This window comes from Lacerta agilis, chromosome 9 (assembly GCF_009819535.1).
Source record: "Lacerta agilis isolate rLacAgi1 chromosome 9, rLacAgi1.pri, whole genome shotgun sequence".
Classification (NCBI taxonomy): domain Eukaryota; kingdom Metazoa; phylum Chordata; class Lepidosauria; order Squamata; family Lacertidae; genus Lacerta; species Lacerta agilis.
In genome coordinates, this window is record NC_046320.1 from 52,154,995 (window position 1) to 52,169,215 (window position 14,221).

The following is a 14,221-nucleotide window of genomic DNA, read 5'->3' on the forward strand; positions in this document are numbered from 1 at the left end:
CCCAAGTTTGCAGTTTGTCCTCTCCAGACAAATCGCAAGCCGTAAACTGTGGACACTGTTTTATAGCTTGTGGTTTATCTGGAGTGCGACAACCCACAAGCTCAGGTTCACATGGCAGGTTGAGCCAAACCAAGGTTAGCTCATGGCAAGGCAACAGCAGGAGAAACAAGGGAGGAATGTAGTGGCCGTGATCTCCACTCTGGAACCAGCACACTCATGATTTCACATTGAGCCATAGTTTGGCTTAGAGCTACATGCAAGCCAGGTCACAGTGTGTGATATCCTACAGCCGATGACTTAATTATTCCAATTTCCATAAATCACAAATGCTAAAAAAGAAGGAGAGAGAATGCAAGCAAAGGTCCTTAGATTTTGTATTCCAGCCACACTGACACAAGGCAGATCAAGCATTCCCCCCCTGTTTGGATTAAGCAAGGGAAACAAATGTCAGCATTTAAACAAACATACAGAAATATAAACTTTGCTGCAAACTGTTTTGTTTTTTTAAAAAACAACAAAACAAAAACCTAGCACAGCTGTTTTGGTAGAACATGGGAACTTCAGTAGGTTAAGTTCAGCTGCGGGACTCTTGAACGAGTCAAATCACAACCCTACTCAATTCACATTGCGGAAGCTTAGTTGAGAGCTCTTTAGTAGCACTTAGCAGATTTCCCCCTTCATGGATCACTGCCTTGTCGTGGCGAAGGGGCTTGAATTACTCAGGCAAGCTATGGACAGGTCAAGATGGACAGGTCATAGCGGAGAGTTTGGACCAAACGTGATCCACCTGGAGAAGGAACTGGCAAGCCGCTCCAGTATCCCTGCCAAGAAAACTCCATGGACAAAGACAACAGGCATATAAAAGATATGACGCTGGAAGATGAGCCCCTCAGGTCGGAAGGCGTCCAACTTGCTACTGGGGAAGAGCGGAGGACAAGTACAAGTAGATCCAGAGCTGATGAAGCGGCTGGGCCAAAGCCGAAAGGACGCTCAGTTGCGGATATGCCTGGAAGCGAAAGGAAAGTCCAATGCTGTAAAGAAAAGTATTGCATAGGAACCTGGAATGTAAGAACCATGAACCTTGGTAAGCTGGATGTGGTAAAAAATGAGATGGCAAGAATAAACATTGACATCCTAGGCATCAGTGAACTAAAATGGACAGGAATGGGCGAATTCAGTTCGGATGACTATCATATCTACTACTGTGGGCAGGAATCCCGTAAAAGAAATGGAGTGGCCCTCATAGTCAACAAAAGAGTGGCGAAAGCTGTACTGGGATGCAACTTCAAAAATGATAGAATGATCTCGATACGAATCCAAGGCAGTCCTTTTAACATCACAGTAATCCAAGTTTATGCACCAACTACCAGTGCTGAAGAAACCGAAATTGATCAATTCTATGAAGACTTACAACACCTTATAGAAATGACACCAAAGAAGGATGTTCTTCTCATTATAGGGGATTGGAATGCTAAAGTAGGAAGTCAAGAGATAAAAGGAACAACTGGCAAGTTTGGCCTTGGAGATCAAAATGAAGCAGGGCAAAGGCTAATAGAGTTCTGTCAAGAGAACAAGCTGGTCATCACAAACACTCTTTTCCAACAACACAAGAGACGACTCTACACATGGACATCACCAGATGGGCAACATCGAAATCAGATTGATTATATTCTCTGCAGCCAAAGATGGAGAAGCTCTATACACTCAGCAAAAACAAGACCTGGAGCTGACTGTGGCTCAGATCATCAGCTTCTTATAGCAAAATTCCAGCTTAAACTGAAGAAAGTAGGAAAAACCACTGGGCCAGTAAGATTCAATCTAAATCAAATTCCTTATGAATACACAGTTGAAGTGAAGAACAGGTTCAAGGATTTAGATTTGGTGGATAGAGTACCTGAAGAACTGTGGATGGAGGCTCGTAACATTATACAGGAGACAGCAACGAAAACCATCCCAATGAAAAAGAAATGCATGAAAGCAAAGTGGCTGACCAATGAGGCCTTACAAATAGCGGGGGAGAGAAGACAAGCAAAATGCGAAGGAGATCGTGAAAGATACAGGAAATTGAATGCAGATTTCCAAAGAATAGCAAGGAGAGACAAGAGGGCCTTTCTAAACGAGCAATGCAAAGAAATAGAGGAAAACAACAGAATGGGAAAAACCAGAGATTTATTCAAGAAAATTGGAGATATGAAAGGAACATTTCGTACAAAGATTACCACAATTAAGGACAAAAGTGGAAAGGACCTAACAGAAGCAGAAGACATCAAGAAGAGGTGGCAAGAATACACAGAGGAATTATACCAGAAAGATATGGAGGTCTCATACACCCCAGGAAATGTGGTTGCTGACCTTGAGCCAGACATCCTGGAGAGTGAAGTCAAATGGGCCTTAGAAAGCCTTGCTAACAACAAGGCCAGTGGAAGTGATGATATTCCAGCTGAACTATTTAAAATTTTAAAAGAGGATGCTGTTAAGGTGCTACACTCAATATGCCAGCAAGTTTGGAAAACTCAGCAGTGGCCAAAGGACTGGAGAAGATCAGTCTACATCCCAATCCCAAAGAAGGGCAGTGCCAAAGAATGCTCCAACTACCGCACAATTGCACTCATTTCACACGCTAGCAAGGTTATGCTTAAAATTCTACAAGGCAGGCTTAAGCAGTATGTGGACCGAGAACTCCCAGAAGTACAAGCTGGATTTCGAAGGGGCAGAGGAACCAGAGACCAAATTGCAAACATGCGCTGGATTATGGAGAAAGCCAGAGAGTTCCAGAAAAACATCTACTTCTGCTTCATTGATTATGCAAAAGCATTTGACTGTGTCGACCACAGCAAACTATGGCAAGTTCTTAAAGAAATGGGAGTGCCGGATCACCTCATTTGCCTCCTGAGAAATCTCTATGTGGGACAAGATGCTACAGTTAGAACTGGATATGGAACAACTGATTGGTTCAAAATTGGGAAAGGAGTACGACAAGGCTGTATATTGTCTCCCTGCTTATTTAACTTATATGCAGAATACATCATGCGAAAGGCTGGACTGGATGAATCCCCAACCGGAATTAAGATTGCCGGAAAAAATATCAACAACCTCAGATATGCTGATGATACTACCTTGATGGCAGAAAGTGAGGAAGAATTGAAGAACCTTTTAATGAGGGTGAAAGAAGAGAGCGCAAAATATGGTCTGAAGCTCAACATCAAAAAAACTAAGATCATGGCCACTGGTCCCATCACCTCCTGGCAAATAGAAGGGGAAGAAATGGAGGCAGTGAGAGATTTCACTTTCTTGGGTTCCATGATCACTGCAGATGGTGACAGCAGTCACGAAATCAGAAGACGCCTGCTTCTTGGGAGAAAAGCAATGACAAACCTAGACAGCATCTTAAAAAGCAAAGACATCACCTTGCCGACAAAAGTCCGTATAGTTAAAGCTATGGTTTTCCCAGTAGTAATGTACGGAAGTGAGAGCTGGACCATAAAGAAGGCTGATCGCCGTAGAATTGATGCTTTTGAATTATGGTGCTGGAGGAGACTCTTGAGAGTCCCGTGGACTGCAAGAAGATCAAACCTATCCATTCTCAAAGAAATCAGCCCTGAGTACTCACTAGAAGGACAGATCCTGAAGTTGAGGCTCCAGTACTTTGGCCACCTCATGAGAAGAGAAGACTCCCTGGAAAAGACCCTGATGCTGGGAAAGATGGAGGGCACAAGGAGAAGGGGACGACAGAGGATGAGATGGTTGGACAGTGTTCTTGAAGCTACTAACATGAGTTTGGCCAAACTGCGAGAGGCAGTGAAGGATAGGCGTGCCTGGCGTGCTCTGGTCCATGGGGTCACGAAGAGTCGGACACGACTGAACGACTGAACAACAAAGCAGATTTCAGTTGAATCACTTCATAAACTTTTTACTGCTGCTTAAACCTACCAATTTCAGCCTACCTGCGCAACAGATTTCTTAAATAAACAAATATGTGATCTGTAAGATAGTATACTTCCACTTAAACTTTCTTATATTAAGCTGCACTTACTGAGAGTAAGCCCCACAAAACTCACAAGAAATTTACTTCTGAGTATGCATGTGCAGGACAGTGATGTTACTCAAAGAAAGCAATGCAACTAAGAGTACAAGGTTAAGCACTTCCTCAGTAGCACTATATGTAAGATAATACCGATAACAGCTGAAAATAGATTACCAGGGAATTTTTTAACAGGTTCTGTAACAACAGAGAAGTCTCCCTATGACTAGTGTATCTATTTTGAGCTGCTAGGATTTCAATCTCTGTTGTCTACTTTGGGCAGTGCAATGATATTCTACACAATTTCTACACTGAGCAGAATACAGCCATACAAGAACCCCAAGCAAAACTGCTCAACATCTACAATTCTAAAGATAGTCATTGCAGAAGCGGTATGCCAACAGCGGTACGGAGACGGATTTTACCGCTGCCAAACAGGCAATTCTATTTCTATTTCTATTTAAAACCAAAATGCCTGTTCAGCTACAGATTTTTTTTATTAAAAAAAATATCTCTGGATACACTCTTCTCTTCTGTCTGCGCTGTAGCTGTTTAGGATAGTGGCTCAGAGTCCCATATCTCTTTGTCATTTTGGCAGAACATTTTACTGTATGGTAATTGGAATAATTAGGCCATCCCAAGCACATTTTAAATATCATTCCTAATAGGAATACAAACCCATTCAGACCACAAAGTCTAAATACAGTCTATAAAGCATGTTGAGTTATGTGGGAACAATCACACTTGCTGGTCTAGCAAATCTTTCTGGCCACCTATTCAAGACTAAGCTAATGATTCCACTTCTGCTCTCTGGATACTAAAATAAGGATGCCATAACAAAGATGTGTACAATTACTTCTCTCACAGGCTACAATGGTGCATTTGCAAGCTAGCTAATCTTATCACAAACACACCCACACCATGTTATATACTGATTTGAGTTCTAAGCAGCGTCTGAAATTTGCAGGTGCATTTTGTACCTGGCTACTGGCCACCTGAAACCAAATGAAGATGCCTGGGCACCAGTATGGCGCCTGATGTCTCCACCATCTGCAGGCACACGCCTGGGGATCCTTGGATCTTGACTGTTTTCACATACTAGTAACACATTCTGTAGAATGCTATCCATTATATTTTATCTATGCAATCAGAATGAATTGCAGAAACCAAAAAGTCATACGGTTGTACCTTGGTTCTCGAACAGGATCCATTCCGGAAGTCTGTTCCGAAAACGTTCGAAAACCAAGGTGCGGCTTCCGGTTGGCTGCAGGAGCTTCCTGCACTCAATTGGAAGCTGTGGAAGCCATGTTGGACATTTGGCTTCCAAAAAAAAAGTTTGCAAACACTTTCAGGTTTGAGGTGTTTGGGAGCCAAAACATTCGAGTTACAAGGCATTCGAGAACCAAGGTACGGCTGTATTCAAAATATAACTTTCCAGACATCCGGCCCCAAAATGGCAACTAGGCATTCTGTTTTGGTGACTGTAACCCTCGTTTAAGAAGCCATTTTGTGCCTAGCTTATATAGCTCAGTTTTTAACACTGGTTCTAAGCTACCATGCACCCATGTTACTCACCCTTACAAGTTCTCTGTGGAAGCTTTCATGCTTTACAAAAATAGAAAGATAAAAGTATTATGCCTAACTGTGGAAGTAAAAAAAAATGCAACAAAAGCCTGAATATGAATTTGTACAGAAGCATTACCTTTGAAAAATGGGGAAATGAAAAAAAAATATCTTTTTAAAAATCTTATTATATTGGTTCACTGACACATAATCATATAGCTAATTCTACAGCCCTGAATGGGCAAGGGAGTTAGCTTTCTTAAAATTGAAGTCACACATGAGAACAATTTAAATTGCAAATTGGCTCTGCTTGGCAAGCAGGTCTTTTCTCCTTCCAGGTGCTGAACAAAGATGATCCCAAAGCAGTCTTGACCGAAATAAAGCCTCAACCAACACTTTTACCTCTTTCCTCATCTTCATACAACTGTTCTTAGCCTAATTTGTGTGGAATGGAATAATCACTTGAATTTAGACTCCCAAATGACAGCTGCACTGACAAGATAGAAATCACATTCCTTGATCATCTGCATATTTACTCAGAATCAAGTCTCCCTAAGTACAAAGTACGGTATCCAATGAAGTAATTTGGCTAATGCAAGGACTTCTGACTGTGCAACATAACTTCCGGTTCCACTGATTGCACCCCACTAGATCTGTTCTGGAGGTTCCTCCAATCCTGTGGAGCAAATCTGGGGAAGATGGGGGGGGGGGGGCGGACGAGGAAGTTCCGTTGCACATACAGAAATATATGTGCCAAATGGAACTACTTCATTGGATCAGTTACAGGTAGGTAGCCGTGTTGGTCTGCCGTAGTCGAAACAAAATTTATTTTACTTCATTGGACACTACCTAGTGAAACTAAGGATTCCCGACCTGCAATGGATGCCTGGGATTGCAGCCTAAACTATTTCAGCTAAAACTGCAGGCTGTTATCAGCATGGATGTAGTTTGGAGAATTAATCAGCAAATTTTCAATTGAAAAATAGGTATTTGGTATATTTAGACTGGGATATTAGGTGTTTGCTTACAGAAGGAGTTTTTAACAAGGAAGGGTTCCTCCCATGAAGGAATTCTTCCTCTGTGAACAGAAGCTTCTCCTGATCACAAATAAAAACTTAGGACCCAAGCCACTAATAATTTTTTCTCCGAACACCTTATGCCTGAATGGCTTGAACCTCCTTCTATAGCTAATGGTAATCTTCCTGCTACACAAGGGATAGTTTGAAGTCCCATATACAGTACTGTTGGATATACATGAAACGCAGTCTGGTGTTCCACCCAGAAACAGTACTTAAACAATAGACATGTTTAATAGCCTCCACATGGCTCTGGTACAGCCACAGTTTTCTGATCCATTACCTGCTTCTGGCCTTTTAAATTCCAGACCAGAGCTGCAACTAGCAAATTATCAACCACTGACCAGAGGATTGGCTGTATGCATAAGAGCCAATTTACACTCCTACTCAGCCAAAGCTTACTGGAGGGCCATGGGCGGTCACCCTCTCTCATTCCTTAGGCCAAGCCTGCTTTGAGATCATCTGCATTCAGCACCTGGAGGGAGAAGGGACCTGCTTGCCAAGCAGAGCCAATTTGCAGTTTAAATTGTTTTCATGTGACTTGAATTTTAAGAGAGCATTCTATCCAAGCAGTTGCTAAGTTCCACTTAAACATTTGCACAAATAAAATCTCAAGGAAAGCGCAGAGCATTGGAATGCTTTTGGAAAGGCAATGCTTAAAATGTGTGACTGAAAAAAGCATTATTGGATGAGGAAATCTCAGTACGGGTTCAGAACGAGACCAGTGTGGAAACAGAAGGTGAGACGGCACAACTTTCATGTTAAGGAGAAAGGGTTGGGAAGGAAGAAGGTCTATGGATAGCCATCTCCTTTCACAGAACCCAAAGTTATCTTCATTGTTGAGAAGTTATTAATAGTTATAATACCATGATGATCTGGATATGAGTTAACAAAACTGAGTCCTGGCAAGACAAAATAAATTATGATTAGCAAGCTGGAGCTGGGGAAAGTGTGCATCTTGGGTGTGCTCCAACACACGATTTTGATGCTTGACTCCTAAAGCCACATCTCTGGTTAGAAACACATTTTACCAGATTTAGATGGTCAAAGAGGCAGCTATAACCTGTGCTCTAGCCAAGTTCTTACCACTGTCATTCATCCAATGACAAGGTCTTGCTTAGATTACAAAAACATGCTCAATGTTGGGCTCTCCTTAGAAAGTTAGTAAGATTAACCTGTTTAAAATGCAGTGGCCTGCTTTTTGGAAATAGTTCCTATCCAGAGTCCATTTTAACTGCATGATAACCTATGGAATATTCTCCCTAGAGAACTTCAGAGGACTTCCTTTTGCATCCGCCATCACCAGCTTAAGATACTTCCCCCACCCAAGCATTTATGTTGGATAGATTTATGGTTGATCTGTCATTAGTCTTGTTTTAAGCAGCTGTTGTCTGATATTTTTATGGGCTTTTAAATTTTTAATGGTTTAAAAAAACTTTTTACATGTTGGTCTGAATGCCCATTTGGCCTGAAAAGTAATTAAGTAGTTGTATAAATAATAAACTTGCACCATGGGCCATATTACTATGGCACAAACCTACAATTATTCCTTTCATCTATGTTACCACCCACAATTAAATTTACATTCTCCTCCCCCAGGTTCCAAAATGCCTAGTCCCTGCACTCATTTTGAAGCACCGTTACCTGAGCTTCATACAAAAGCTTCTGCTATGGGCCAAAAAGTGCAATCCTATACATGTTTTATTGCTGGTTTGGAAAGAAGTGTTATGTTGTCATAGTGATCTGCATTTTGTTATAAATTCTTTTTTGACTATTTTATAACTGATGGACGTTCTGCTGGAAATGAGATATAAATTACACACACACACGCATGCGTATATGTATATGGGACTTACTTCCAGGTAGGTCTAGGGAACAAGCCTCACTGAAGACAGTATTTATTTCTTAGATCATAGAATTTTAGACTTGGAAGGTACCACAAGGGTCATTTAGTCCAACCCCCTTCAATGCAGAAATGTTTCACCCAATGTGGAACTCGAAGCTATGACCCTGGGATTAAGAGTCTCGTGTTCTACTGACTGAGCTCTCTCAGTAAACAAGCAGACAACCAAGCTGTGAAGCACATTAATTCTAAGTGATATATTTAATGAATTAAATATTTTGGAAGTGATATATTGGACAATAGCACAAAATGCATTTTGAAGATCCAAGTTTCATTGCATGGAGATATTTCCACTTAAACATATGCAAGTAGGGAACAAAACTCAACAGAAGTTTTCAATTGAGATCTTAATGCTTATACATTTTATCTTTTCCATGCAAGAGGCATTTTAACCGAATTATACGGAAACACCCATTGTTGATATTCATCTGATATACTTTCAAGCTAATCATTGTGTTATGTTTTAAAGACTGTAACTGTATTTTATCATTATAACTGTAACCTGTGCTATATATGCAAACACAGAGTAAATAAATTATGTGTGAAGCAGCATAGAAGCTGCCAGAGTTGAAAATAACTCCAATACTAAAAGGGAAAAAAATCTCTTAACTATCTCTTGGGAGACCACGATGAAATATGGAAACAGATGTTCAGTTTATTTAAGACATTTATATCCCACCTTTTGCATAAGCCTCAAGGCAGTTATCAAAACCACATATAAACAATAAAACACAAAAGACATAAAATAAAGCCACGGTGAGCTAGTACAAAAACTAATAAACAACAACCTATACAATTTTAAAAGGGGTGACCAGATAATATGTAAAAATAAAAGGCTTGGGATTGGAATGGACTTTGCCTGCTGCCTAAAGAACAGTAAAAAGGGGGGGAGGTACTAAGTGAACATACTTATGGAATAAATTTATCCATAGAGAAGGACACTTCTTTAAATCAGCATGCTCACTGTTCTGTATTATAGTAATAAATGCTATTAAAAATAAAGGATACCACAATAGATATTTTAATAAAAGGTCACAGCTAAATAAATGGTTGGAAATATGGTCTGTATTTCCAAGTCAACCACATTATATTTACAGAATTGTTTGGCAACACCACTCAAAGATCTAACAAAATGCCCTGGTATCTTGTAGCGTTTAACTTATTTAATTTGTATCATTTAATTTATTTAACTTACTGCCGTCATTTGCAGGTTTTTACATACTCCTCAAAGATTAAGGCACTCACTGCAGCTAAACGAGTTAGGTGGACTCAACATCAGCTACATACTGTATTTGAAAGTCAATGTCAGCTTGTCTCCTTGGAAGTGAGAAAATCTGCAACAGAGAAAGCTCCAGCTGCACACTTGTTTCAATTATTGTGCAAGACAAAAAGATCTCCATTTACATTTTAGAACTTTTAGCATTGCCTGGATGTGTATAACACTCAAAACCTAAACAGGACTGCTTCTTAAACAATAATATTTGATTCCTGGTTATTGTAACAGGAGTCCCAGAACTTTCCTCCTCACCTCTACAAATTGTATAGAAGAATCATGCCTTGAAAACCAGTTCAAATGCTTCCATTTTTAGTATGTTTGTCCTCCATGCCGGAGACATAGGTTGCAGTATTCCCAAATGTAGAAAGGCACTCACTTTTACAGTAGCTTGCCTAGTCTCAGAGAACAGTGCATTACAGAAAATTAGTCAACATATATACTGAGTGAGTCTGGCTTTTATAAAGAGAGAGGTAGTCTCAGACAACTTACAGCGAAATCCTATAACTCTATTCAGAGGTAAATCCAACTGAGTTCACTGGGATTTACTACAAGGTAGGAGAGAACAGGACTTCAGCCTAAGAAGCAAACAGAACACCCCAACAGGCACTGAGTGCTGAGTAACAATATGATTTTTTAAAATTCAGAGGTATAAGCCACAAAACATGTGGGATTTCAACAGCACCACAATGCAGGAAATAAGCAAAGTTTTAATTAGGAAAAAGTTAAGGAAAAGTGAAATGAGAGAAGGAAAAAGGGAGATTCAATGGGCAAGAAGAGAATCAAACTGAAGGAGGAGATATCAAAGAAAACAATTTCTGGTGGATTTCCTCCAGAAAGTTTACAACTTTTGATGGCTCAGAAAAAAGTCAAGAGGGCAAATTGAGTAAGAAATGCACACACACATTGAAGCTAGAGGGTTCACAAAGTGCATAGTGCAATTTGCTCCCACTATATATAATGGCGGATGCCAACTTGACCAGCTTTAAAATATCAAATTTGTGGAGGATAAGGCCATTGACAGAGAGGCCAGATGGCAAAGCTTGCCTAACCAATGACAGAAATAAGAGTCCCCACCACCCTCTGCACTGCAGCAGGTCGTTCAACCCTCATAGCAAGCAAGATTATGGAGAGCCTAGACAACTGGGCTACTCAGGGGATTCTAAGCAACTGGAAGAGTGATTTGCTAACAGTGAGCCACCTGCCATTTCAAAATGCTTTTTGCCAATGTGCACAGAGCAGAAGCGTAAAAGAATAAAGGAATGGAAGCTACTTAAGGCCTCAGGACAAGCATAGTTGAACACTTATAGGAAGAACTGTACCTGCCAGTTCTCTCATACAAACGATCCCTCAATCCTCAACTACAGAATAAAAATGTCCTCTTCTCATCCTAGTCTAAGGAACAACAGTTTAAAAAATGAAGCTCTATGGGGGCAGGACACAAGATTCAGAACCCCCCTTTTGCTCTTTAACATGGTCCACTCACTGCCAATGCCTAGTTTGCTTCCCCTTAATTCAATGTTACATAAATAGATGTTAGCACAACTCACATTTAACAAGCACAGTCAGCGCAGAGATCCACGCTGCAAAATTCAGCAGAAGACAGGACCGCAAATCTGCTTCCTCTTCCCTGCCAAATCTGTAAGCACCTGATATCAGGAGAGGCAGTATTAAGCACACAAATATCTCTGGAGAAAAGTCGTGTAAATTTAAGAAAGCACTGTGCCCTCAGGACATTGCACAAACAATATTAACCACCATTAAGTATTATACAGCTCACTTTAGGGATTAGAAATTGTCACACTGTGTTAAGCCACGATGATGATTTAAGAGGCACATAGAAGGAGGAGTTACAATATATTTCAGAAAGAGAGGGGGGAATACAATAATATTATGGAGAGTTACCAACAGAAGCACACACTGAGGAGGAATGAGGAATGACAGAGTTAGCTGAGATGAGTAACCACCAACTCACTTCTGATGAAGCAGATACACCCATAGTTTGGAGGACTAGCTGCCGGCTGATTTTGTCCTTCCCATAATTCAGAGATTTAACCTAGCCACAACCCATCCAGCATTGATAGTTTCTCTCTGCATTCATCCCCACACCCTTCACTATCATATCTCACCAAGAGCCATTCTCAGAAATTGTTCTTTACATCCTCCCGCTGCACCTTTTGGCCACTATGCTTAGAGATAATTGCTTCAGGGCAATCTAGTACAGTGTTTTTCAACCTTTTTTGGGCAAAGGCACACTTGTTTCATGAAAAAAATCACGAGGCACACCACCATTAGAAAATGTTAAAAAAATTAACTCTGTGCCTATATTGACTATATATAAAGTAATTTTTCAATTTTTCCCATGGCACACCAGGCAACATCTCGCGGCACACTAGTGTGCCGCGGAACAGTGGTTGAAAAACACTGATCTAGTAAACCTCTGATAAACCTAATAATTGGTGGAACTTAAATCTAGAATCGGCATCCATTTCCAAGGTTCAGTCTTGCGAAGATAAAGTACCTGTGAACGTGTACCAAGCACTCTTTCCTATCCTGTCAAGTAATAACCACAACCAACTTTCAGGAGCCAAGAATGAAGATGAAGTTGGCATGCAAAGGAAACAGGAGGAATGTTTTCTTAGCTCCAGCATTTCAGAAGCTAAACACAGACTGCAAACCTATTATATGTTTCCAGAGGGATAGCTTTGTTAGTATGTTGCAGCAATATTTTGTGACATCTTAAAAGACGGATAAATTCATTTGTACACTAGAGTTAGATACATGATGTGTTAGCACTTGACAGGAATGTAAAAAGCTGCCTTGTATCGGATTTATCTAGCCAAGTACTGTGCCTTCTGATGGGCAGTTGTTCTCTACATCACCTGGTGCTGGATTCTTTTAACTGGTGCTGCCAAGGACTGAATCTTGGACCAAGCATAAGCTGACAGTACTTGCATCTCCTTACTGAGAAAAATGGAACCAAATAGCCCCAAAACTCTAGATAAGACAAACTAGTTTAAAGGAACGACAGCGGCATCAGCTTTGGAACAAGCGTTTCACCCAAACAACACCAATGAGTGCCCACGCAGCCACTCAAGTTCACGACTTCCCACTCCTTACATCCTCACTGTGTCCACAGGATACTTCTCTCTGTCTTGTCCCCCCCCCCCCATTGCTACACTTCTCCCTCCCTTCACTTTTTTCTTCCAAAATGCCTTTGAGCACTCTTTTACCCGGCTCCTCCTGTGCAAGTAAGGAAAAGAAATGACAAGACAATAAGAGGATTATTACTGTCCATAGGGTCTCTTCCCCCCACCTCCATTAGTGTGGTCTCTACAAATATGCACTGTCACTATTACTTACATTTAATTTGCCACACTGCCTGCATGGGTCCCTTTACGACCACTTGCCTATACGAAATCCCGGGGGGGGGGGGTTAATCACCTACATTTTAGTCCACGAATGCTTATGCCAGAATAAAAACGCATTCGTCTTTTGAGATGGTAGGAGACCATTTCTTTCTTTTTTGGCCGTTCTTTCCAGCTGCAAGAGACCGACCCCTCTAGAGACTATTGCCATTAGGGCAGCAGTTTTCCCAATCCGCCCGCCCCCCATCAACGAAGGGCTCCCATGAAGCTTCATGCCATTTACAGGCCTTACCCTAAGAGCTCCCACCACCCCCAGGAGCCTCCCCCACCCCTCCAGCGAAAGGTAGACCACCGGGGGGACACCCCCCACCCCTTATAACCACGAAGAGATCTGAAGGGAATGAGAAAGAGAAGCGACCCCACTCGGCCGCTCCCCACTTTAACTGCCCCCAAACTTACCCGCTTAGGATTCACGGGCAGCGGAAACGTTGCGCGTTCTACGCATGCGCGAGCACGTCGCACGCCTCGCGGGAGGGGGAGAGGTCGGGGAGCAAAAAATAAAAAATAAAAAAGCGGCGTGCGCATTTACGTCAACGCATTCTCTGCCCAATCGGGCGCGGAGGGAAGCGAGGTGGGCGGAGCCGCGGGAGGAAGGAGTACCGGCGAAGGGAGAGCGAGGTTTGCGTGTGTGTGTGCGCGCGCTTGTCTTTGCGTATTACAGGTGCTGCTCATGAGGGCTAGAAACTTGACGGGCGGGGGAGGTGGGTTTAAGAGCCCGGGTAAGGCGAGTCGGGGCGGCGGGCGTTGGGTGTCATTGTAGGGCAGGCGGGCGGCGGTGGCTTGTTCCCTGTTAGGTGCTTTGCATTTCCTGTAAGGCCTGGTTCAGTGCCGGATTTAGGTTTGATGAGGCCCTAAGCTATTGACGGTAATGGGGCCCTTTATATATCCAGCTGTCCTTTGTCAACAACAAATTGTCGCTGTTATTTGTGTTGAATATATGCTGTATGGTAATTTATG

General features: G+C 41.8%; 2 protein-coding genes across 3 annotated transcripts in view; one reads left to right on the forward strand and one right to left on the reverse strand.

The window, feature by feature from the left end:
- The window catches only part of AIMP1 (aminoacyl tRNA synthetase complex interacting multifunctional protein 1), a 39,088-nt gene extending 25,341 nt beyond the window's left edge, over positions 1-13,747 (reverse strand). Inside the window, exons 1-2 of one of the 2 annotated variants that reach the window (XM_033160320.1) lie at positions 13,664-13,747; positions 11,387-11,485 (exon numbers count right to left, since the gene is read on the reverse strand). In XM_033160320.1, coding sequence (XP_033016211.1) covers positions 11,387-11,388 — 2 coding nt within the window. In that variant the 5' untranslated portion in view covers positions 11,389-11,485; positions 13,664-13,747. The remainder of the gene's footprint in view (positions 1-11,386; positions 11,486-13,663) is intronic. The other variant, XM_033160321.1, reaches the window with a different exon arrangement.
- An 84-nt stretch (positions 13,748-13,831) lies between these two features.
- Positions 13,832-14,221, forward strand: part of TBCK (TBC1 domain containing kinase) — an 84,662-nt gene continuing 84,272 nt past the window's right edge. Inside the window, exon 1 of the mRNA XM_033160322.1 lies at positions 13,832-13,882. The gene's annotated coding sequence lies outside the window, so the exon portion shown is untranslated. The remainder of the gene's footprint in view (positions 13,883-14,221) is intronic.